The 25326-nt window shown below is 38.1% G+C and overlaps 1 protein-coding gene across 1 annotated transcript; it reads left to right on the top strand.

Annotated features, from left to right (window-relative positions):
- Window positions 1–2429: 2429 nt before the first annotated feature.
- LOC146322986 (glutamate decarboxylase 1) lies at window positions 2430–24455 on the top strand. The gene is made up of 17 exons (XM_084725163.1): window positions 2430–3307; window positions 4352–4523; window positions 7277–7339; window positions 9122–9307; window positions 11965–12207; window positions 12370–12460; window positions 17223–17335; window positions 18175–18290; window positions 18423–18502; window positions 18598–18652; window positions 19065–19181; window positions 19289–19353; window positions 20688–20766; window positions 20886–21035; window positions 21138–21245; window positions 22327–22416; window positions 23816–24455. The coding sequence occupies exons 2-17, from the start codon at window positions 4448–4450 to the stop codon at window positions 23987–23989; spliced, it is 1806 nt and encodes a 601-aa protein (XP_084581289.1). The 5' UTR covers window positions 2430–3307; window positions 4352–4447; the 3' UTR covers window positions 23990–24455.
- Window positions 24456–25326: the final 871 nt, after the last annotated feature.

Genomic DNA, 25326 nt, shown 5'->3' with positions numbered 1-25326 from the left:
TGACCTCTGACCTCTGTGACCCTCAGGGGACGTGGACGGCTCGGTGGCCCTCACAGAACACAGGAGTTCCTGGTTTCCCGCTGCCTCGACCTGTTTGTTTGTGTTAAGGTGTGACTTCTTTGTTTTTAAGGGTTAGTTTGGAATCACCAAAGTGACAAAATAACACAAACAAACTAACAGATTGAGGCAGTGGTAGATCAACAACCCCCATGCTCAGCAAGGTAAAATTATTGATTTGCTAATGGAGTCTGGTTGCTTTGGAGAGAGTTATATTTGGCTTGTATAACTGCAGTTTCACATCAGAAAAGGCTGTCTGATGGCCTGAATATAGCATACACTTAATGTGATATAGATTTTTGACTTCATTTAGTGACTAACATATCTTATGCTGCTGGCCTTGTCTACACCACAAAAAAAAAAAAAAAAACTGTCAGCCTTTCATTTAAGGCAGGGGGCTCTAAAGTTTTTCAGGCCGTGAAACCCTTAGCTGTTAGAGAGATCATGTAGGAATCCGTACTACATATACTGCGTTTGCATTTTCACGTCTTCTCTTGTTTGTATTTACCCATATCCACTAAGTCATTTTTTTTTAAATGAAAAGGCTAATTATTTTTGCTCATTTGCATCTAGTCTTTATTACTTATTTTATCAGTCAGTATAGTGCATATTCCTAAATTAATATATATTTAGTGAAATTACCAAATCCTAACTGGTACACAGCAACTCTGGAGGCTTCTAGAAGGAGGAACCATGGAAACTGAAAAACAGGGAATGTTTATTACATTATGAACCGAAGCTCTAATGGTCTTCTTTGTGTCAGACTTCAATGTGAGTTCTATTATTATGAGAAATGTATGGAGAAACACACAAAAACACAACATATCTGCGTCATGTGACCTTTGCTGAAAAAATGCCTCTAAAAACATGAAAGCACGCACTTATGAAAACAGCATGCTGAGTAGTTTTACAAAAGTGCACGTTAGTTTATTTATTTTTGGTCTCCAAATAGTATCCAAATATATTTTGCAGGGCTCATGCTGAGTCATATTAAAATGCTCACCATAGCATTTTTTTTTACTTTTTTTTTTTTTGAGTTGCAAGTTAAGCGTCCCTTGAAAATGTTGAGTTTAGGATAAAGACAATGATTGACAGAGCGATTAATAGCTCATAGTATATACAATATACAATGTGCCTTTTGTTTTAAGGGTTAGTATAAATCCTATCAAGGCACAATTAATTATCAGAGGAGACTTGTGAAAGGTTTTCATTAGAAAATAACAAAGCTATTTTTAGCCCTGTCAATCAAAGCGGCCTCTGGGTCCAAATAAATGGAGGAGAGTAGGAACGATACAGATTTTCCCATGGTGAGCATTTTTAATTTGACTCGACATAAGTCCTTCATCATCCTTGGATGCTATTTTGATACTAACATTTGAAATAACAGTCAGTATGTTATTCTCTGAAGTGTGTTCTTTCATTTTTTTTACAGCCGTTTCTTCATCAAAGCTCAGATGACGTAGACATGTTGGGATTTAGTGCGCTTCTCCATGCATCTCCCATAGGCTTCAATGGAAACGGCACCAAGCAGAGCAGAAAATGTTGGTTAATGATGAAGTGACCTTTCCTTCATTTTCAGTTTCCTTGGGAGGAACCAGGAAGTCGAGGGGGGCCCAAAGCTCAATTTTGCCTCTAATCCACCCCTGAGAACTTTTAGAGGAGTCATGGAGAGTCAGTGGAGCTGTCCAGTGCTGAAAATACTTCACACTCAGATATTGTCCTGCAACATGCAGTTTTGGGCCACACTATTAAGATGCAACAGTCCTTACTTTGCATCAGAATAGATGTTAACAATTAATATGTTAGTTATTAGACAGTATTAGATTACTGGACTTTCTTGGAGGTCAATTTAGGACACATTACAGCAGAAACTAAAGTGAAATCACAAATCTGCTACTTTGCTATTTAAAAATAATATGTGAACCAGATCTACCAAGTAAAGACCAAAGTTAAAGAGGCAGAGGAATGTTTTGGCTATTCTTGACGTCACAGACTTAATGTAATACTGTAAGCAGATAATGTGATTTGATCAAGGATGTACACATCGGTCTCTGCTACTCTGCCAGTTGTAGGGAACCAGACAAAGATGTTTCTCCAGTACCCTCATTTATGTTGTCATGTGTCCCTAAATGCCCTCTAATAAAGTCTACTAAGAATCTAATAAAGGGTCTAATACTCTCTAATACAGAACATATTTCTAATTTTATCCATTTTAACACAAAGTACATGTTGTTGCGTCTTATTTGTGTGATGTAAAATAAAGTGTGACCCAGTTTTGTGTTTAATATCAGCAGTGTTACAACATGACAAAATGACCTTTAATCAGATCCATGATATAAGAGATAACACATCTCCTCATGACGTATGGGTGGTTGCTCGTGATTGGCTGTTTAATGTGTGTCCCGGTGTTCATGTATGATGGACACGTGTTCCAGATTAATGACTCGGTTTATAATTAGATCCATGAAGTATTTCTGGAATGGCCCATTTGTGCTCTGCTCCTGCAGGAGTCATTCTTGGTTTCTCACTGCCACCTTGTGGATTTCGGAGGTGTTGGTCCTTTCAGTGTGACATGATGTCGTAGGTTACATCTTCACCATTCAAACAGCGTCCTGTCTGCACAAAAAAGTGGAAAAAATAACGTTTATTCTCCAGATGTAAAGCAAAGGAGCTTTAAAAATCAACTGCAGATGTTTCTTATTGATCTCAGTTAATAACGCAGAGATAGAAAAACAGTTATGGTATTTAAAAGGGTAGAAATAAATAAATAAAATCAATTAAATGAGTGTTTAGGCTCGTGATTGTTCTTCACTGTTGTCCTCTTGTTTTTTTCCACAAGAACAAAAACCAGAGATCTCTCCCCCCTCCTCCCTTCCTTGATCCTGATCCCTCCTCACGTAATGTGTTGCTCATATCATCAAACTTCAAGTCCATGTCCGTGACCAGGATTCAAACCAGAGCTATATAGATCCCGAGACAATCAGCACTTCCAAAAAAAAAAAAAAGAAAAAAGTCACACTTTAGGGGCCGAAAGCGGCGCCATTCAGTGTCCAACCTGCAGACAGCCTGCAGACGCAAACATGCAGCATGCACCGGTGGAGGTATAGAGGGCTACTCGCCGTGACTCATTCGTATACGCAATGACAATAAACAGACAAGGCTTGCTTTAAATATCAGCAAATCAAACCCACTTCAACAAAAGCAAGGTCACCTTGTAGCCTGTGGGATCTAGCGGAGAACTGAAGCTCAGGTCTGTTTTTTCTTTCTTTCTTTTTTCTCTCGGAGTGTACCAAAAAAAAAAAAAAAAAAAAAAAGGCGCAGCAGGCTCTCCTCCAGGACTTAATTTGGTGGTAAATTCACTTTCTTTTTTTTTTTTTTTCTTTTGGACTGCACCTGTTCACCTGGACCCACATAATCACGGTGAGTATTTTCATTCATTTCATTTGTCGGGAGTCTAAACAAGTAATAAGAACTCTTCTTTATTGTCACTGGAGATGCTCTAACAGGTGTTTTATACGGTTTACTCCCTGCAGAAATGCAAGGTTTAAGTGACAGTATCGGCCTGTAGTTTGTGCGTGAATTGCATGTGTGTAGAAGCTGTTGATGTTGCACAGGAAAAAAAAAATCTAATTTAGCTGTAAATAATGCAGAAAGGGATGCATGGCGTCTTTGTCTTTTCTGTGGATGACTTTAACCTGCATCACGGTCAACAATGCAACCTTGAGCTGATATTTGTCATGCAAGTTTGTGCAGCTAAAGCCGAGACACTTATGACCACACAGGCCATATTATGATTTTTTTTAAAGTAAAAAAAATAATAATCTGCTCTTTGTAGGCTTTTTTATGCATTTTTTTTTTTGCACCTCCAAATATTCAATGTGAGGAGCAGTTTTGATGTGACAGCTGTGTTTGTCAGAGAACAATTAGGGATGTGCTGTTTTATGATGACAAACATGAAGCCATCATCCATCCTGAGCAGGATGAAGATATGATATGATGCTGTCAGTGGCTATCAAATGGTTAAAACAGGTGCACAGGCTGATTTTTCTTTTTCTGTTATAACAATTTTTCTTCTTGGAAAATGGTCCGACTAATTGAATCTCAACTTGTAAGACAGACCTTGTCCTTGTCTTGGCGTCTACAGGTCTGTGTCGCCAAGTTGAGCATCTCTTTTTTTTTTTTAATGTTAAAGAGCAAGAGGCTCATATTTAAAATTCTGCACACTCTATTATAAGGGATGTGTCTTCTTTCCCCGCCTGTGAGCCTTTACTTTCTCATCTTTCATAGCGCAAAGAGGGATTTTGGGGGCATTTAAGGAAAGAGGAAAAAAAAAAAGTGACCAGGCTTTTTGAGGTGAGGACTTTGGCACAGGGTCTCTCTCTCGGGAGTGATGGCGGCGTCTGCACCCTCCTCCTCTGGCGGCGAAGCGGATCCCAACTCGACAAATTTACGACCACCGGGCTCAAGTAGGTCCATCACAGATAAAATGCTATTTCACGTGTGCTATTTACTTTGTGGGCAATGCCATTAATCATTTTTCATCGAGAGGAGAGGGGAGAGAAGAGAAGAGGGGGTGGTGGGGGGGGGAGCAAAGGGAAAAAAAAAAAAAATCCGCTGCCATTTGAGAGAAAGCTTCCTTCGCCACAAATCACCGCTGCGTTTCATTCAGCATACGGACCTCCCGGCATGTGCGTGACAGACAGACTGAATGCTGCTGTCAAAACCTGATGTCCTCTGCTAACATTACACTGAAGGCAATTAGCCTGCAAAACAAGCCCGAGGCTGCACCACCCGAGCAGAACAGAAACAATTAAAATACATCAATATTTATTAGCTAAATTATTATTGTTATTATTATTATTATTATTATTATTATTATTATTATTATTATTATTATTATTATTATTGGTGGTGCTGTGTTAATGCATTCACCTGTTTTTCCCTCCTGTTTTTTTTTTTTTTTTTTTACCAAATGTGTTCTGGCTGAATAAAGTGGCTGCATGGAAAAAAGCATGGAAAATTGCCCCTGAAGTGGCTGGTTAATTCAGCCACACTAAATTGCCCCTAATGGCACACTTAAGCATTGTAGCTTTCCCAAGAAGGGGGCACTGTAGAAACCATGCAGCCACCACAGCCCCTTTCATTGTCAGATGGTAGCAACAATAAGCCTGATCCTCCCCATGAATACAGGTCTAAAATCACGTTACAGGTGTAGCTGTGCTCCTGACACACACAAAAAAACAAGCAGATTATTGCTGAATTTTAAAAGAAAAATCTCATGCATTTGCATTTCTGTACAATGCAGACATAAGCCATCTTCTTGTTAAGATTTTATTTTCATATTGGAACACATTTGCATGTGTGTGTCTGATGAAAAGCAGTGGTGATATGTTGCAAAAATAAATAATTGAAAGTCTGTCAACTAGGGCTGCAACAATTCTTTTCATTGTTGATTAATCTCCTGATTACATTCTCAATTAACCGATTAGTCGTTTAGTCTATAAAATGTCCAAAAACAAAAGTCCAATCCATTTAAGAAGCTGAAACCAGCAGATGTTTGAAATTTTGGCTCAAAAGATAAATGAGATGAGTAATTGATTGTAAAAGTAGTTGGTAAAATTTCCTTTTGACTGACTAACTGATTAATTGACTAATCATTGTGGCACTATTGCCAACTATTAAATTAAACTACTATATCAACTATTTTTTATGATCAGTGGATTGTTTTGAGCCATTTTTAAGGAAAAATGTCAAAATTCTCTGATTTCAGCTTCTTAAATGTGAATATTTTCTGGTTCCTTTACTCCTCTATCACAGTAAACTAAATATCTTTGTGTTGTGGACAAAACAAGACATTTGAGTGAACCACCTTGGGCTTTAATCAATATTTTTCACAATTTTGTAAAAACATTTTATAGGTTCTCCCCATGAATAGAGGTCTAAAATCATGTATGGCACAAGAAACATACAGATAATGGTGAATTTTAAAAATAAATGCACTTAAATTTCTGTACTGTGCAAACATGAGCAGTCTCTTCTCATGAATATTTGTTTTAATATTGGAATGGTTTATTATCATATTTTTAGAACTGCAACAATGCATCAAATAGTGTAGAATTGTATCATTTTTAAGAGGAAATGTCCAAAGTCTTTGATTTCAGCTTCTCAAATGTGAATATTTTCTGGTCTCTCTACTCCTCTCTGACAGTAAACTGAATTTATTTGACAAAAGAACACCATTCAGACACCACCTTGGGGTTTGATGGGCATTTTCTGACATTTTATGGCCCAAACAACTGATTGATTAATTGAGAAAATGACTGACAGCTCAGTCGATAATGAAAATAATCTTTGGTTGCAGCCCTGTGTATTACATTATTAGGCCCACGCAGCCTCATGCCTTCAAGCAGCACCTCTGCAAATGTGTAGTCTGGTGTGAATGCAACGTGTCAGCACATCTCCTCTTGTTTCTTTCCTTCTCTTTTCTCTCTCTTTGTATTTTTTTTTTTATTTATTTTTTTCAGTTTTACTCTCTTTGTTGCCCATCTCATCTCCTCTGGCTCGGAGAAAATCATTGTGAGGGCTGACTTAAAGTGCGTCCAATGAGCTGAGCAGGGCAATGATTTATCTAATGATCCAAAGCAAGGGTTAAATTGGGATGTGGGAATGGGACTGCCACCCCCCCTCTCCATCCTCCATCCTCCTCCTCCTCCCTCTCTCACCCCTCCTCCCCTCCCCTAAATTGCCGCTTTTGAGGATTTCGTCTATATGCTTCACCCATCCAAGGTGCCCCGCCACCATCCCCTCCTCTCTGGCTGGAAGCCCTTGATAACGCAGTAATTCTCTATCTGTCACCGGCCAGCCGCTTCATGTCTACTGATGGCTCTCGCATTTTAACCAGCATCTTTTCACTCAATTAGATCTTTAGGCTGGCGTGGATCCAAACGGCTAATTAATTTTAAGTCCTCGCCTAGGTCATGAACGGTGACATACAGTGTGGAAATAGGCTAATACAGATTCAGCCAGGGGCCCGGGGAGGAATGTTTAAATAATCCCAAGACACACAAACGATGGCTATTTTTGTTGCATCGTCCGACCTCTTACACCTCTCCATTTATTCTCACCATTTAAGATAAAAACGTGACAGTGAAATTGATTTTTTTTTTTTTTTTTTTTTTTATTCTTAGGCCTCTAATTTGGTTTGTTAAAATTATTTCAGGCTATGATGCTTGGTGTGGAGTTGCTCATGGATGTACTAGAAAACTGGGAATGAAGATATGTGGTAAGTGCGTGTTTTTGCTCTATTTTTAATAGAATTGTGCACAAAAGAAAAGAAAAGAAAAGAAAAAAAAGTCAGAGATAGAGTGAGATATGGGTTTTTAGTGTCTGAGGCATGACTGAAGGCTGTGGCCTGCATCGTTTCACCCGCGGCTCAATGGAAAATAACGGATTTCTGGACGAAATAAAATCGAAACAAGGGTTAACCAAAAAAAAAAAAAAAAAAAAAAGATTATTTGGATTAACCAATATTGTCATCACGTCTGATTTTGGTAATTTGATCTAAATAAATAAATAAATAAATAAATAAATGAAATAATACAAGGAACTTCACCTGCTAAAACAAACCAATATATGATTTAAATTTTGAATTAAAGGGGAAATTATGTCTACACTGTAAAAAAAAAAAAACAACTGTATTTTTGTAGTGGTAGTAATTGAAGTAATGTTTTGAAAGAGTCCCATTCAGCGTGGTGCTTTAGTGTATTTAGGAGGAGATTATAACAACCTGAAATTACATCCCTTCCTTTAACCTGTCAGTCTAAATATAGTACGTCTGACGTCATGACGTCCTAGTCTTTCCCAGATGTTTCCCCCCTGCACTTGAGTCACTACTTTTTCTTCTGACTTATAAATAAGGACAAATCAATTGTAAGACCAAAAACTGTTTGTGATCAAATTGTGTGGTATGTTAGATATAAAATAGCAGCTGAATAAGTTAAATTGTGTTGTTCAAGTTCTCTAAAGGTATGTTTAAGTCCGGCTAATGTTAAGTCATGCTAACATTAGCTATTATATTCATAATATTTAACAAACTGAAATGACACACTAACACTTTACTGAAACCATACTATTAGGTTGTCAATGGGTAGTATTTTACTTTTGTAGTTTTTTTTTTTTTTTTTAAGTTGGTTAAATAGCTCAGTTTTGTCAGTGTATTTCAGTCTCATGCCACACTAACCAAAGACAGACTGACATCTACCATAATGGTGAATGTCACGCTTCAGTGCTCAGTACAATTTTCTGGTATTTTTGACCGACACGTTCTGCTGGTTTCATTATGAGGCCATTTAATTACCCATAAAGGACCACAAAGCTGCAAAACACAACGGGGGAAAAAAAAAATCTATATTTTTATAGCCTATATATAATTCTGTATTCTGGTTGGGTTACTATAAAACAGAGGACTAGGTTTAATGCATCAAATTGATCAAAAACAGTAGATTTAATGTATCAAAATTCTCAAAAATGTAAATATAGCGCGCTGCACAAAATTCCTATGAGATTTCTGTAAATTTTACTCTTGGACTACATTTGCCCCATGCAGCAGGCTTTACTGATGAATTCACGTCTATTATCTAATGTGTCTTTGTGCTGTGTCGTTATCGGCTACTTGTGCTGTTTGCTCCTCACACGGTCGGAGGAGATTTAATAAGAATTTACAGCCGCTTCAACATGACAGCGATTTGTTTTTGCTTGGCTGGAGTTTGATGCTGATGTCACCGAGCTCAACCTCCCACAGGGCCCTCCGCCCATAAATAGGACTCCCCCCTGTGCAGGATGGGACCTTTTTCTCATAGAAAAAAAAACGCGTACACACACAGAGAGAGAAAGTACAGTGTAGATCTCCGGAGAAAGACAGAGAGAGAAGATAAAAATCAGACATGGGAGAGGAGAATTATTAGTTGGCCTGTTTGTTAGAGTACAATAATAAAAAAGAAGCTGCTCAACATGTATGGGAAATGTAATCACGCCGCGGACTCCTCTTCTTCTTGTAAACGTTTAGGGTTTTTGCAGAAGAACAACAGCCTGGAGGAGAGGAGCAGGATTGTGAGTTCCCTGAAGGAGCGCGCAGCTAAGAACCTGCTGTCCTGCGATAACGCCAGCGGAGGAGGAGGAGGAGGAGGAGGAGGAGGAGGAGGAGCGCGCTTCAGCCGCACGGAGACCGATTTCTCCAACCTGTTCGCCAGAGGTAGGCTGCGGAAGTAACTCAAAGCTGTTGAGTTGTACTTTGATATTAAACTTGCACATCTGGATTGTAATAACCAAACATGCAAGTATAATGCCATGAAAATAAATAAAAGTAACGACAACGATTAATAGATTATTAATCAACTATAAAATTAATCACCAGCTATTTTAATAATTAATGAATCGTTTAGAGTCATTTTTTAATAAAAAAGTGTCCAAATGACTGATTTCAGCTTCTTAAATATGAATATTTTCTGAGTTCCTTACTTTTCTATGACAGTAAACTGAATATTTTTGAGCTGATGGCAAAACATTTGACATTTGAGGATGTCATCTTGGATTCTGGAAAACAGTGAGCAACATTTTTCACTATTTTCTGACATTTTATGGACCGAACAATAATACATTAATCAGGGTTGCAGCCTTAATATGCTGCCGAATCAGCCAGTGCCAGATAATACCAAAATAATTCTCTAGATCAGGGGTGTAAAACTCATTTTAATTTACAGTCTATTGATCTCATGTGGGCCAGACCAGTAGAGCCATTGCATAATTGGCTACAAATAACAACAACTGGAAATTTTTCCATTTTTTTTAGTGTAAAGAAGTGACAGTATATTCTGAAAATGTCCAGAGATGTCAAGAAAAGTAAGTGCAGTTTCAAGAATGTCTCGTTTTTTTTTTCCATGTTCATTACAACATACAGATAACAGTGGATCTACAAATACACAAAACATTTATGCATTTTAGAACTGAGCGAAAGTATAGATTTTATTTCTTTATGATTCAAACAACTTGTTGAGATGTAGAAATTATTTTAATTTTGGTGCATCAGCACATTAAAACCAACTAAAGTGGAGGCTAATGAAGAAGAATGTTAGGGCTGGGGAATATACTGATATTATATGAATATCGTGATATGAAACTAGATATCACCTTATAATATGACATGAGTTTTTTTCTTGGTTTTTAAGGGTGCATTACAGTGAAGTGATGTAATTTTCTGAACTTATAAGACTGTTTTAGCTGTTCTGTTATTTGCTGCTTAGTCATTACTGATGATCATTCATCAAATATCTCACTGTGTTAGTATTTTGTGAAATCACCAATCTCTACAATATTGGTGCAGCATCAGTAAATATCAGTATTGAGGTATTTGGTCAAAAATATTGTGATATTTGATTTTGTCCACATCGTCCAGCTCTAATCCCCTGATTTACAATCCATTTACTAATCTAAAGTTTTGGCAGTGTTTTAAGATAAAAGTCTGAATAATATCTTTAAATACGAATACAATAAATATTTGATGTTTTATGGAATTAATGACTGCTCTGCAGTTTTTTACACTATTTAAAGATGTCCAGTGGGCCTGATTGGACCTCTCTGGTCCATATGTTTGATACGCCTGCTCTAGATGGTTATAATGAAACAAATTCTGTTCAGACTACCTTTATTGCATTTGTTCGTAGATGACAAGTCCTCAGGGGCGTTTAAACCCACCTTTTGAAGAATTAGCTCAAAATAAATGAGTCAACTTGCTGAGGTCACAAAAAAATTCGACAGTAAATCGTAAAAACGACCTTTGGAAGTTCTCAGCATGTCACGAACCAGAAGAGAAACAAACAAAACATTGTTTTAATGGTAGAATCCATCTCTGCAGATACAGACGCCATGTTTATGTGGGTCTATACATTTTTTTTTTTTAATAGAAAAATATTGCATATTATGCCTGTCAGCACTTTATTTGGAGGGTCACAATCATGAGGAAGTCATGAAGAAGTAATGCTTTATTAATCATGATTACAACACTTGGAATTCAACACAATACATGAGCATTTTTGTCCTGTCCCTTTAAATGCAGATTCGTCTATGAAGAAGACATAAACATCATTAATAACTCATAAACCATGATGACCGAAATACCTCAGTTGTTGCATTAATTAACTTATTGTTCTTGCATTAATGATGCATGAGATACTGTTAATCCCTCTACATGATTGATAGTTCATGAAGTTCTTCATGAATGAATTCAAGCTTTTCATAGATAAAGTCATAATTATTCATCTATTCTTACCATAAAGTGTAAATTAATGCCAAAATGATTGTCTAGATGATTATGTTCAAACTACCTTTATTGCATTTGTTGATGGACGTTAATTCCTAAATGTTGTTTTAACCGATCTTTGGAAGAATTTCTACAAAATAAGTGAGTCACCATCCTGAGGTCACGGGAAATTCAACAGCAAAGCGTGAAAATGACCTGTAGTCAAATTCTTAGTCATGTCAGGTCTTTGGATTTAAGTTAACCCGGAGAGACACAAACAAAACATTGTTATAATGCAGCGGTTTCCCCAAACATTTTCATGTCAAGGACACCTACAATAGCTGCACAGAGCCCCAATTTGAGAGGACTTCGTCTAAAGGAATCCTTTCTGAGTCATTTTTAGGTTTAAAGATAAAGTCTTTATAGTCCAGTAATGATCAAATTAGGATCCCCAGCTGAATATCCCTATATCCCTTACAAAAAATGTGCTAAAAGTCCAAATATTTTATTCCTCCTTTTGCTGGGGACCCCCTACAACTCACTCAAGGACCCCTATTCATCCCCAGACCACAGTTTGAAATCCACTGATTTAATGGTTGCATTTTATTTTGTAGATCTGTTACCTGCCAAAAATGGAGAGGAGCAGACCATACAGTTCCTGCTGGAGGTCGTGGACATCCTCACCAACTACGTCCGGAAGACGTTCGACAGATCCACCAAGGTGCTGGACTTCCACCACCCTCACCAGCTGCTGGAGGGCATGGAGGGCTTCAACCTGGAGCTCTCCGACCAGCCCGAGTCTCTGGAGCAGATCCTGGTGGACTGCAGGGACACCCTGAAATATGGAGTGAGAACAGGTGAGAACAAAGAGGCCTGAAGGCGCTGCTGCGATCAATAACTCTCATTAGCTTACATGCCAGTGTAATGATTACAGATAAGCCATTTTCTCCTGCAGACTCTCACATGATTAATTGTTTTCTGGGAATTATGTTGCTTTGTTGTCTCTTTATCAATCACAGGTCACCCCAGGTTCTTTAACCAGCTGTCCACTGGATTAGACATCGTCGGGTTGGCAGGAGAGTGGCTTACCTCCACAGCCAACACCAACATGTGAGTCCTGTCATCAAGGCTGGAACAGTTACTTCAAAAATGTATTCTGATACAGTTACTAATTAAACAATGTAGTCAGTAACATAATCCAAACACAATATTTAAGTAACATAGCTTAGATTACCTCAATATCAAATAATGTTTCATGTTTGTTGTAGGTTTAGTAGTAGTTTGTGCAGCTGTTCCTTCCATTGTAATGCCTGAATATATATTTACATTAACAGTGATAATTAAACACATTTAAATATACTTTGTTAAGTAGCTATTCACTCTTCACACTCAAAGTAAACTGCCATTAACCTATTCTGGGTCTTACAGTATGTTTTTACCCTCACACCAGCTTAATATTGTTCAGTAGTAGCAGCAGTGGTAGTATTGACAGGTCAGCTAGCTAGCTGGATTTCTGTTTAGCTACCATTAGCAATTGGTCTTTGTAGCTACTGTTAGCAATTGTTTTTGCATCTAATGTTAGCGGTTGGTCTGTGTAGCTAACATTAGCGGTTGATCTGTGTGGCTAATGTTAGCGGTTGATCTGTGTAGCTAACATTAGCGGTTGATCTGTGTAGCTAACGTTAGCGGTTGATCTGTGTAGCTAACGTTAGCGGTTGATCTGTGTAGCCGATGTTCGTGGTTGGTCTTTGCTGCAAATGTTTCTTTAAATTAGACGTTGAGTTCTTGGATTATGACATAATTTTCACAGGTGAAGGCAGAACGGTCACTGTACTGTGATGTTGTTCCTCTTTTCTGATTTAAAGACAAAATAATGTTGAAATTTCCACCCAGTGAAGCATTTTTCACTAGAGGCCATGAGAATGAACAGACTGTAAGATTAGTTGGTTTCACTGAGACCGGAGTGATGTTGTGAGACTTGGGCTGCACTGCATATGGTAGTTCTTTATTTTAAAATGTTTTTAGTTACCTTTTTTTTTTATTATTATAGTGTAACCCCCTTACATGTAATCTGTTTCTCCCCAAGCCTGCCTGTGATTCATTGATCCGTTAAATTCTTCAACTGTCTTTGCAGTCCACAAACACAGTCATGCAGATAATGACTGGGATACAAGAATTAGATCTAGTTTGGAAGTCATTAGGTTCACTTTATTCTACTTTTTAAAAGCTTTTTTGTTTTTAAATGGCCCTTATAGAAGTGAGAGGCTCTCAGTTAGAGGAATACTTGAAGTGACATACAGTAATTACTGTCTTTGGCTGAAGAATCCCCTGCACGCTCTAATAGATTGTCAATCAAGCAAGAAAATAAAAAGCACAAAAGAAGACATTTGTAGAGCGACTCCCTGCAGTATTGTCAATGTTGGCCTGTTCTCAGGCTGTGGTCACATAATTCAGCCTTGCAGGCAAACTAAATTGCATATTGATTCACATTCACAGCTTACATGCTGTCTTTGTTTCATGTAATGCTAGTTCCTGTGACATAACAGTGCCAGGAGGGGACATGACATGCCCCATGGACCATCTGTGCACAATATGGACGCAGGGACGCAGCAATGAGTTTTTACCATTACTGTAAATCTTTTGTTTTTCACAAGAGATGTTCCTGCCTCTCTGTCATCATTCTGGAGGATGAAATTGGCCGTGGCATTGTGTCCCTTCATGTATGTAAATTGAGTTGAATAAATCATATTTCATAGGGTGATTTTATATGATTTCATTTAACTGTACTAGTGAATCTTAGAGCTCAATGTATGATGATTAACTTAAGAGAAAAAACTTGGCCCGTCCTGGTGGAATAGTGGTCCAAGATACATACCGTCTGTCCCAGTCCATTTTCCTCTCAAGTTCAGTCAGAGACACGTCACAAATCATATCCCTTTCTCTCCCACCACGTTTTCAATTTCCATTGACGTATCATGGTCATTTAATTATGATTATACAACACAGGGTTGCTCAATAAAATTAAAGGTGTAGTCCCATCGTGCTACACAAACAGAACAGAACGAATTTGCAATAAGACTAACACAAATGACTTATAAATGGTTTATAATTATTAAACAGACCTGCACAGCTAAACAACAATTATTTACAAGTGATAGCACAGTTTCTATTTGGCAAGGTCCAGTTACTGCTGACTACAAATTAATCTTTCACATTTGTTGATGACAACGATTGGGTCATCAGTACACCAAATAAATGAGATTATAAACTGTGCCACATGATATGCCAAATGAAATTGTTTGACTGTTAAGCTACGGTGACGGTAATTAAATGCTAGTAACCTATTAAATGATTAAATATGTGATGAATCTGATGGGTATAAAGGCTGGTGATGGAGAACTAAAGTAAGCAATGAGATTTGATCAGATAAATGTGAGCTCACTATTTGGCAAGCAACAGGTCACTACTGCTCTTTTTATCTAATGTGATTTTATTTTAGTTTTAGTTTATTAATGATTTATAAGGCTTATGTTTACAACTTGATATGTAACCTTATTATGAACCATTTAGAAATCATTAAAAGGGGTGGTCTTGTTGTAAATTGGTGCCCATAGAACACATAAACAGAAATTTAGAACAGAATAGGACAAAATACAAATACATTAAAATGAATTCATCTATACTAATTCTGTCGTGCATCTCTTGAATTTGCCTCAGGTTGAATGTGAACAGCAGCAGCCAGATGGTGATGGCAATATGGTCGACATCTTCCTTTCAAAAGTTCAATTCACTCGAGGTTTCTGCCTGTTAAAAGCACGTTTTTCCTCACCACAGTCACTTCAGTGCTTGCTCTTGGTGGGAACGAGTGGGTTTAGAAACAGTTTGGTCTATAACTTTTTTATGATTTGGCTCTATAGAAATAACTTTAATTGAACTGAATAAAACAATCTTGGTTTACAGTAAACTGATGCAATACTGGTTTAGTTTTTAAACAAACAAATTAGTGGGGTCATATGCATCTTCAGGGAACTTTTTACTGCTTGTTCCATAATAGTAGTTCCCTTTTTGATACTCACAAAAACACAAAATTCTATATACTAAATTGGTTGAATAGTAAGTCATAGAAATAAAAATCTAATGAAGTATTTTGCATGGTGAGTGCTGAGGATGAATTATGTCAGGCATGTCCAAACTAGTCCATAAACTATTCCATAAAGAGCCAAGTGGCTGCAAGTTTTTATTCCAGCCAATCAACAGCACACCTGGTTCGACTAATCAGCTGTTTGAAGACTGAAATCAGCTGATTAAATGAGTCGAGCCTGGTGTGCTCCGGCTTGGTCGGAGTGAAATCAGCAGTCTCATAGCCCTGAGGGAAGACGCTGCTCTCCAGTCTGGTGGTACAGCAGTGGACACTTCTGTGTCTCCTGCCAGGCTGGGGTGGGTATTGGCAGTGTTTAGAAAGTATCTAGTACATTTCTATCAAGTTTATGGAAAGTCCAAACACCAGAAAAGGGGAATTTGTCCATTTTATTTGCTTACTTAAAGGCTTACAATTGATATATAATACAGGACAAAATTCTTTACTTTACCATTAATAAAGTGAGAAGTTATAACTTCTAAACTCTTTGTAAAGGCTGCCATATTAGAAAGTGGTGCCATCATTTCTGCTGTGTGAGAGTGTAAGAGAGGTTTCAGGTGTCACACCAGTTTGAACCTTTATTACAAGGCTCTGCTACAAATCTTACACTTATACGACTCATATGAACATGTCTCCATAGCTTTTTTCAGCCATCAGTCTGTCTCTCTCAGCCCATCTCAAAGAAACACTGTAGTTAGCTTCTGTGTCTTATTGGCGACATCAGCGAAGATGACTTGAACCAGAGGGTGGAGGTTGCTTACATACTTGTAATTTACCTTTATTAATTACTCCATCAACCTTAATTACCCCTGGCAGATATTGACTGACACTAATAGACTGACAATCACATCCAGGTCTTACATAATCAGGACAAGTGAGCGTCGTCTGCATGAATGAATGCAGTGAAATTAATGTGCGACATCTGCGAAGTGGCATCTGACTTGTTTATTCTTTCCCCTCCACTTTACTGTATGCTGAAGATGCTGTGGGGCACAATGCGACATTCTGTAATGTTCCACTGATTCATTTACTTTCTTTGCATGAATAGACAGATACTTATGTAATTAGAAGAATATTGGTCAGGAGAAGATGGATGAGCCTGCCTGTGCTGTAATTCCAAATCGACTGTACTTTTCTCCGAGGCAGAGAGGTTTTTAATGTACTCTGATGATGTGGAAAAAATTATATAGGCTACTTGAGAGGATAAAACATGGAAAAACAATCCTGCAAAGAAAAAATTAAAGGCACCTGAAACAACTTTGTTTTGTCAGTGTACCAGCAGGCCAATGCTATTATGTCCAGTGTTTTTAATGATGCTAATAATCACATTAAAAGTACATTGTTCATGTTTTGAATGTTGCTGCACCAATGAGCCTGAGACTGTGTCATTGCACTGCAGCAAAAGACCATCTCTAAAACAACAAGATGGTGTTGTCACTGAGGTGTGACTGTGTACATAACTCTGTATCTGTTCCTTTTTTTGCTGCCGGAGCAGCATGCTCAGTAACCATGCTGTGCAATTAGAGTATACAAATGCATGTTGTTAAATATTATATTGATCCCATCAGTTCCTCCTGCAGTCTGTGGGTGAAATGGAATTTTACTCTAATAAAACTATTTATATACCACCCTTCAATTAACACACAACAACAACAAAAACAAATAAAAAGTCAAGATTATACTGTATGTTCAATCACGAATGAAAAGTGTCTTCACTTCACTGCTTTATTGCAGGTTTACCTATGAGATCGCCCCCGTCTTTGTGCTCATGGAGCAGCTGACGCTCAAAAAGATGAGGGAGATCATTGGCTGGCCAGATGGAGAGGGCGATGGAATATTTTCTCCAGGTGAGAGCCGAACCGGTGACTGAACAGGAGCTCAGTAGCTCTGAGCCATCATATCATGCTTCACCAGATAACAGCTGATGATCTAGTGCAGCTTTCTTCTGAATCTGTGGTTTTTCACTTCTAAAAGATTTCTGTATTCTAGTGGCTGAGATCTTTTGCTTAAAAGTGGCAACTTAAAGGTCCAGTTTGAAGGATTTATTTGTTCAGAAATTTCCCAGCAGAAATGGAAAATAATATTCATAGTTATATTTTCATTAGTGTATAATCACCTAAGAGTAAGAATCATTGTCTTTTTGTTACCTTGCACCACCATGTTTCTACAGTAGCCCAGGATGAACAAACCAAATTCTGGCTCTACATGCAGCTTTGCGCTTTGCACAAGTTTCACAGCCACTGCAGGGGCTTCTACACACTCGTAAGGGGCAAGTGAAACAAAGTGTTTGCAATCTGCCAGCTCACTGCTAGATCTCACTAAATCCGACACACTGGTCCTTTAACGATGTCGCATGTAAAGGTGGGACTAATTTTAACCATCTTACATACTGATGGGTAGTTTTGTCATCATGATGTGTTTGTTGATTACATTTTGTAGTAATAATGTAAAAAAAAGTGTAGTATAGTATAAGGTACCATAAAATAGAATTACCACCACCATAAAAACCACAAAATCTAACATAAAAATAAAATGATCTAAATAAAAAGCTTGTCCTGCTTCATTTTAACTGGCTAATGTTCTCCTCATATCAGTATTAAATTGAGACCATTTCAGAAAAACTTCTTGCAGTAGCTTTATGAATTTAAGTACAGTGTTTACTCTCTGCCACTGTTGGTTTCTGCAGGAGGAGCGATCTCCAACATGTACAGTGTAATGATCGCCAGATACAAGTTCTTCCCTGAAGTCAAGACCAAAGGCATGGCAGCTGCTCCTAGACTGGTCCTCTTCACCTCAGAGCACGTTAGTCTGCCTCTGTGTTACTGATTATTGTTATCTGACCCTTTAAGCACCTCTATCATCAAAATGTGACAATTAATATCAGTGTCATGAGTGTAAATCCGACCTGTGACGGAACAACATTTGTTCTTGCAGAGCCACTATTCCATCAAGAAAGCCAGTGCAGCTCTGGGCTTCGGGACAGAGAACCTGATCCTTCTGAACACAGATGAGAGGTTTGCTTTATATTTGACACACATGCAGATAGTCTAATAAAAAAAAAAAAAAATCAAATATCTGGATGACTTACTACTGTCTCCTTCTTTTCCAGAGGGAGAGTCATTCCTGCTGATTTGGAAGCCAAAGTAATAGAGGCTAAGCAAAAGGTGAATGTCAGCAACAAACTCTGACATCAACTTATTTATTTGCTTCTTAGTGACAGCACACAGTGAGAAACACTCGTCTGAGCCGTGGAGTTTACTTGTAGCAGAGGAAACACCAGAGCAGCGAGGTTATTTCAGTAAGGTTAATGCATCTGTCTGCTCACATGTGATGCTGCTCCGGTCTCTGAAGTACCTCTCCTGGAAGTGTTCCTTCAACAATAAAGTGATGTGCAGACTAGAAGAAATAGAAAAACAGCACGTACAGACGGCAGAGTGCATTATTTGAGAAAAGATGTTTTAGTGCATCTATTTTATGTCAACAATCAGAAGTGGAGAGTGAACATAATGCCTTGATTTCAGACCAGACCTGCAGCAAATATCTTTTTTTTTTTTCTCCCAATGTTCTTGTTTGCAGGGGTATGTTCCGATGTTTGTAAATGCCACTGCTGGTACCACCGTCTACGGAGCCTTTGATCCCATCAATGAAATTGCAGACATCTGTGAAAAGTACAACATATGGCTTCATGTGGATGTAAGAGAATATTGATCGTCTTCAGTACAAAAAAAAAAACAAAAAACATTTCAAGCTACAGTTATAGACATTATCATCCTCACTGTTGTATGTTGTCTCCTGTGCAGGGTGCGTGGGGAGGAGGGCTGCTAATGTCCAGGAAACACAGGCACAAGCTGAATGGAGTAGAAAGGTAAAAGAATGCAACACATTAACACATAAATGACAGTTAAAGCTTGGGTATGTAATGGATTTCAGAGCCATCCTGACACCAATTATTTAAATCAAATGGTCTGACATAAAAAAAAGGAAAAAAACTCAAATATCTGTGACTGTCACAGGGCTTTAATATGACCTTTAATAAACATTTTATTTGGCCTGAATGAAATTATTGGATGGTCTACCTGCCTACCTGCGCACAGGTGGAGGCAAATATATTGTTAAAGCTATAGTGAGTTGGTTGCATGGCAGAGAAAGTGCAGCCAAAATGCTAACATGCTACCTTGACAGATGTATTGAAAGCTGCCATGTTTGTAGTTGGATACGGTGAGCAACTCATCTTTCAGCTGTAGTCAGGCAGTGTGCGTTCATGTGTGTTGGTGAGGTGGCTTTGACGGCAAGGTGTGTCTTTTTTTTTTCTTTTTTTTTGGTTGGATACTTTCAAATTATAGTTTATTCTTGCTGGTTTACAGGAAAACATGTTTTTTAAAGGGGGACACCAATTTTTCTGCATCAAGTTCAGCACCTGTTGTGTAACAACATCTGTAAAGAGCTCTAATGACATCAACAAGCTATATTCTAACCCTGTCGAATACATGTTAGGACAAAAACCAATGTTAAATTGTGGGTGAGCATTTATCAGATCCATTTACGTCGGAGGTCAGGAACTGGAGTTCGAACTGGGAATGACATCACACCCGTTGACCACGGTCCAGTAAAACAAGTCAGAAAAACCTTGTTTGTGCTTGATAGGAACACATTCTGCAATATTTATCCGTACAAATACTGTAACACAGACTGATTTAAAAAGACACAACTGTTAATAAATAACTTTAAGCAGTCATATTGGATTTTGAGATCATCTTATCCTATCCTTTTTTTCCCTAGTCATTTTTTAGATTTACATTTTATTCTTTTATTATGTTGCAGACGGTAGATGGAGCAGAAGAGAGACAGATGGGGAATAACATAAAATGAAAGTCTGCGAGGATGGAACAGGTGGCTTTGTAGCTCATGGTTGGCACCTCAGCACTTTGGCTACAAGGCCACCCCAACTCCCCAGTCTTCATGGAAATACAATTCTTTTTTATACTGCTGCAGTCCTTCCTTTAAAGTCTGGACCACAATAATATACATGACCACAGATGTTTCAATCTATATCTTTGAAAAGATAAACATGCACAGTTATTTCATTAAAACAGAAAGGCTCAGTGTCTTCTTAGATTGCCACTTGTGTTCCTAGACACACACACACACACACACACACACACACACACAGTGGTGTTTACTGTTTCAATATCTGTGCAGGGCCAACTCAGTCACCTGGAACCCTCATAAAATGATGGGAGTGCCACTGCAGTGCTCAGCCATCCTGGTCAGAGAGAGGGTGAGACTGTGTTTTTCACTCGCCTGCTGCTCATGATAACACTCCTGCACATATAGATGGTTTTCTGCTGCTGTTTGGTTACCTCACTGTTTCCTTCACCGTGACTGTGTCCGCTGCAGGGGTTACTACAAGGCTGCAACTCCATGTGTGCTGGTTACCTCTTCCAGCCAGATAAACAGTATGACGTCACATACGACACAGGCGACAAGGCCATTCAGTGTGGACGCCACGTCGATATCTTCAAGTTCTGGCTTATGTGGAAGGCAAAGGTGTGCAGTTTATTTTCTTCTAAAGCCTCTAACAATCATGCTGTCATGTAATGCGATGGTAACAACTCTCTATTCTTTTCCTTTTTTCAATCTGCCCAAAAGGGAACAGTGGGATTTGAGCAGCATATTGACAAGTGCCTGGATCTGTCAGCGTACCTCTACAATAAGATAAAAAACAGAGACGGCTTTGAGATGGTGTTCAACGCAGAGGTGAGATCCTTATCGCCACATACAGCTGCTGCCTTTCAAATGGACAGCCAAATATTTCCCTTACTGAGTTATCAGTTGAATACAGGCTGTAGCTACCACTGAGGACAGTGATGTCATGTCCTTTGTATTTGTCCAGGGTCTTTTAAAAGTTTTAATATATATATTTCTTAAAATGTGAACTTAAAGTGGCAAAGTGCATCTCGCCAGCAGAGTTGAACAACCCTACATGTGGAACTTATTATATATTGCATATTACATTGGTATATATTTTATTAAAAGAGATTTAAGACAAGATAGGACATTTTACATTTTACATTTACATTACATTACTTTTTCGCTGTTATACCATGTGCAACTTTTAGATTATGGCTTATTGTTTGGATAAACTTGAATAATTAGGTTTAGAACACTTGAGAGGTAATTAAGGGCAAAACTCGAAAGATAGTGCAGTTTGTTTGACAGCCAAAGTGACTTCAGTGCAATAAAAAACTAAACTCAGGAAGTAATTTCAAAATTAGCCATATTTTTGACTGATCTTGTGTTGAAATCCAGTCCACTTTTCATCTATGTGTTGGCACTGACATCATTTCTTAGTGATTATTGTTTAAGGGCCCTCCACACCAAGAACTATAACTATAGCTATAAAAAAATATTGATCTAAAATCATTCTAACTCAATAGTTCTTGGTGTAGATGGGCCTTTAAAATGCATAGATTTAGACTATAATCTTCAGGAAATTCTCAGGGGGCATACCCTCGACTCCCCCTGGCATGGCTAGGATTCATGGCCTCAGTATTTCTAAAATTCTGGCTGCGGTCCTGGATGAATATAAACCAAAATTCATTCAATACTCAAGACAATCAGCTGCAGCAACACAGGCAAACTGTCTAAACACTTCTTATCTGGGCTTTTCTGCTTCACAGACAAACGACTGCAACAATTTATTTAATATCTTAACTCGGTTTCGGGATTGATTGAGCCATTTTGCATTGCTGACAAGTTGACAAGAAAAGCTGAAATTACAGAAGGCAGTTTTTTATCGGTGCTCATTACAAATGTTGTTCCCATTTTCTCTTATCAGCCGCAGCACACTAATGTGTGTTTCTGGTATTTTCCACCGAGCCTGCGCGGCCTGCCTGATGGTGAAGAGAGGCGGGAGAGGTTGCACAAGGTAATGACTCATCAATCTGCTCATTTCGAGTTCCTGTGCCCTCTTAGATTGATTCACATAGTGTCTACCAGCAGTGGAGGAAGTATTCAGATCCTTTAATTAAGTAAAATTGCTAATAACACCCTGTAAAAATACTCCATTACAAGTTAAAGTCCTATAATTAAAATGTTACTTAAAGCTACTACAAGGAGTTTTAACTGGTTATGAAACAGTCTTGGTCTAATACTGATGCCTCTGGAGGACCCATGTATGAAAATAAGACCATCCATGAGAGGATCAGCCATTTCTATATAGTCGTTCTTAATGACCACCACAAAGTCATACTGTCCTTGAAATCAGATGAAACAAGCCTGTGTTTACATGTGGCAAAGTCACAGTGAGTAGTTCATAAGCCAGGTAAAAGGAGGAAAGAGGAGATTATTTAAATAATTCTGTTTTGACAAAATATTTGTGTTTATGGCTGTGGAAACACTACCACTTTTTTCCACTGGGGTCTCCAAAATTAACAAAATATGAAAGTTTATTGTAGTAGCTTTAAGTAAAACTAAGTATAATCAGGAAAATGTGCTTCAAGTAATAAAAAGTAAAAGTACTCAATGCAGAAAAATGTTCCGTATGACTGTTGTACTATTATGTATGATATCATTAGATTATTATTATAAATAGTGAGAAAAGCCATCACAATTACCCAGAATCCAAACCTAACACTTTGACAATGGTCCAAACCACCACATTAATGAAATGATTAAAAGAAAAGCCACAAATCTTCACATTTTAGAAGCTGCAACCATGAAATGATTTCATATGAAAAATGACTTTCAAGCAAAAATCTGTCCAATTAATTTTCTGTCAAACCATTAACTGATTAATTGAGCCAATCATTTCTGCTCTTCTTGTATGTACTGATTTAATGGTACTGATGGTTAATTTAAAATGAAACATCATATGTTAGAAAACTTAGTGTGTTTTTTAGGCAAAAATAAAAAATGTAAAAGCAACTAAAGCTGTCAGATAAATGTGGTGATGTAAAAGGTACAATATTTCTCTCTGGATGGAAATTAAGTAGAAGTAGAAAAAGGCATGAAAAGAAAAGACTCAAGTTAAGTATAAGTACTTCAGATTTGTAAAAAGGGATAGCTGGGATTATTTGATAGACGCCCAGCACAACAAAAGGTCTAAAAAAAATCTAGTTTACACTGGTGTACACTATATGTAGAACATCTGATCCCACCTACAGCAAACTATCCTTTTTTAGTACAGTACTTGAGTGAATACATTCGGTTACACTTCACCTCTGGTGTGTACTTAGATTTAAAGATTCATACAGTAAAGTCAAGGACAATTGTGTGTGCATAGCTTGCAGAGTTTGGATGGTAACACTGTGTGTTTTCCACAACAGGTGGCCCCAAAGATCAAGGCGATGATGATGGAGTCTGGGACTACGATGGTGGGCTACCAGCCACAGGGAGACAAGGTCAACTTCTTCCGCATGGTCATCTCCAACCCCGCTGCTACCAGGTCAGACATCGACTTCCTGATCGAGGAGATCGAGCGACTGGGGAATGACTTGTAAGAGTCACACCTAAACCCCTTTTTTTGTCTCCCCAAACACTGGCCTTTTCCGACTCTGGAGAGCCTCAAGCTTGGCTTCGTGTCCCTTTTTGTCTCATAAAGACATTGAATTTTTTGCTTACAGGTCTTTTCTGGCAATGCACAACAAATAATATGCCATGTGTGTCTCTTCTCTGTCTCTTCTGTCTTTAGCAGCGATGACATATATTCAAAACATCTGCACACAAGGTTATCTGAGTAAAAAAGGACGTAAGTCAAAACATGAGAGAATCACAGAAGATACACTGGTGTTCTTGCTAAAATGTATGTTTAAGGGACAGTTCACCCCAAAATCAAAAATACATATTTTTCCCCTTACCAGTGGTGCTATTTATCCTTCTAGACTGTTTTGGTGTGAGCAAGCTTTAGACATGTGGGCCATACAGAGATGTCTGCTTTCTCTTGAATATAATGGCCAAAAAAATACATTTGAAAAAAAAAACTCTTTCCAGAAATCACAACACAGTTACTGAAAATAATTCACAGACCTTGTTGTGAGTAGTTTCATGTAGAAACTATTTTGTTTCTATTGAAAATCTAATAAAAAAGAAATGGGCAGAAATGGAATTTCATGCCTTGGTTGGTGGGGACTATAAACATGTCCCAGCTGCAGCTAAAACGACGGGGCAGTGGGTTGCATGGGGTGATTTCGTCTCATCACTACAAAGTCTGCTGCAACTGGGTTCTCTACCACCATACCTTGTTCTCCCTCTGTGGTCTGTTCTTCTGTTTCCCGTTGCCACTAAGTTTCAGAAGGACACAGACTCAGAGTGTCTTCATAAGCAAAGTAAAAGCTGTCAGTTTCTGGCACATGCTGCTGCCAGAGGAGTGCTGACTAAGATTACAGCACGGGAGTCAATTACAAAATAACAGATTTGTGTGTATCACATTTCCCCTAAATGACTCACTTTGTTACAAGCTGCTTACTTCATTTTGCTGCTGTCCAATGAAAACCACTTACTTCCAAAAATTTAAACTTTTCAGGAGCAAAGAAAACAGCCATGTTTTCAGCTTTGTCGCAATGCATTTTTCAGACGATCTAGTAGCTTTGTGAATGGTTTGTTTGGCTTCAGAAATAGGAGAATTGTCTCAACCCATAATGGAACTTTTCCTCCTTCAGTTTTATCAAAAAAAAACAACCATGAACCAAATAAATAACTAGAACTGGGACGTCCCAGTTTGACATGAATGAGTAGTTCCAACATGAAACTGTCTACAACAAGGTCTGTGGATTATCTTGAGCAACTCAGTCATGATTTCTGGAAAGAAACAGCAGTGTTGAATTTTTCAGATGTATCT

The sequence above is a fragment of the Lutjanus erythropterus genome, chromosome 8, assembly GCF_056507025.1.
Source record: "Lutjanus erythropterus isolate fLutEry1 chromosome 8, fLutEry1.hap2, whole genome shotgun sequence".
Taxonomy (NCBI): Eukaryota; Metazoa; Chordata; class Actinopteri; order Lutjaniformes; family Lutjanidae; genus Lutjanus; species Lutjanus erythropterus.
The sequence above is the reverse complement of the archived record's forward strand: the minus strand, read 5'-3'. Positions and strand labels throughout refer to the sequence as shown.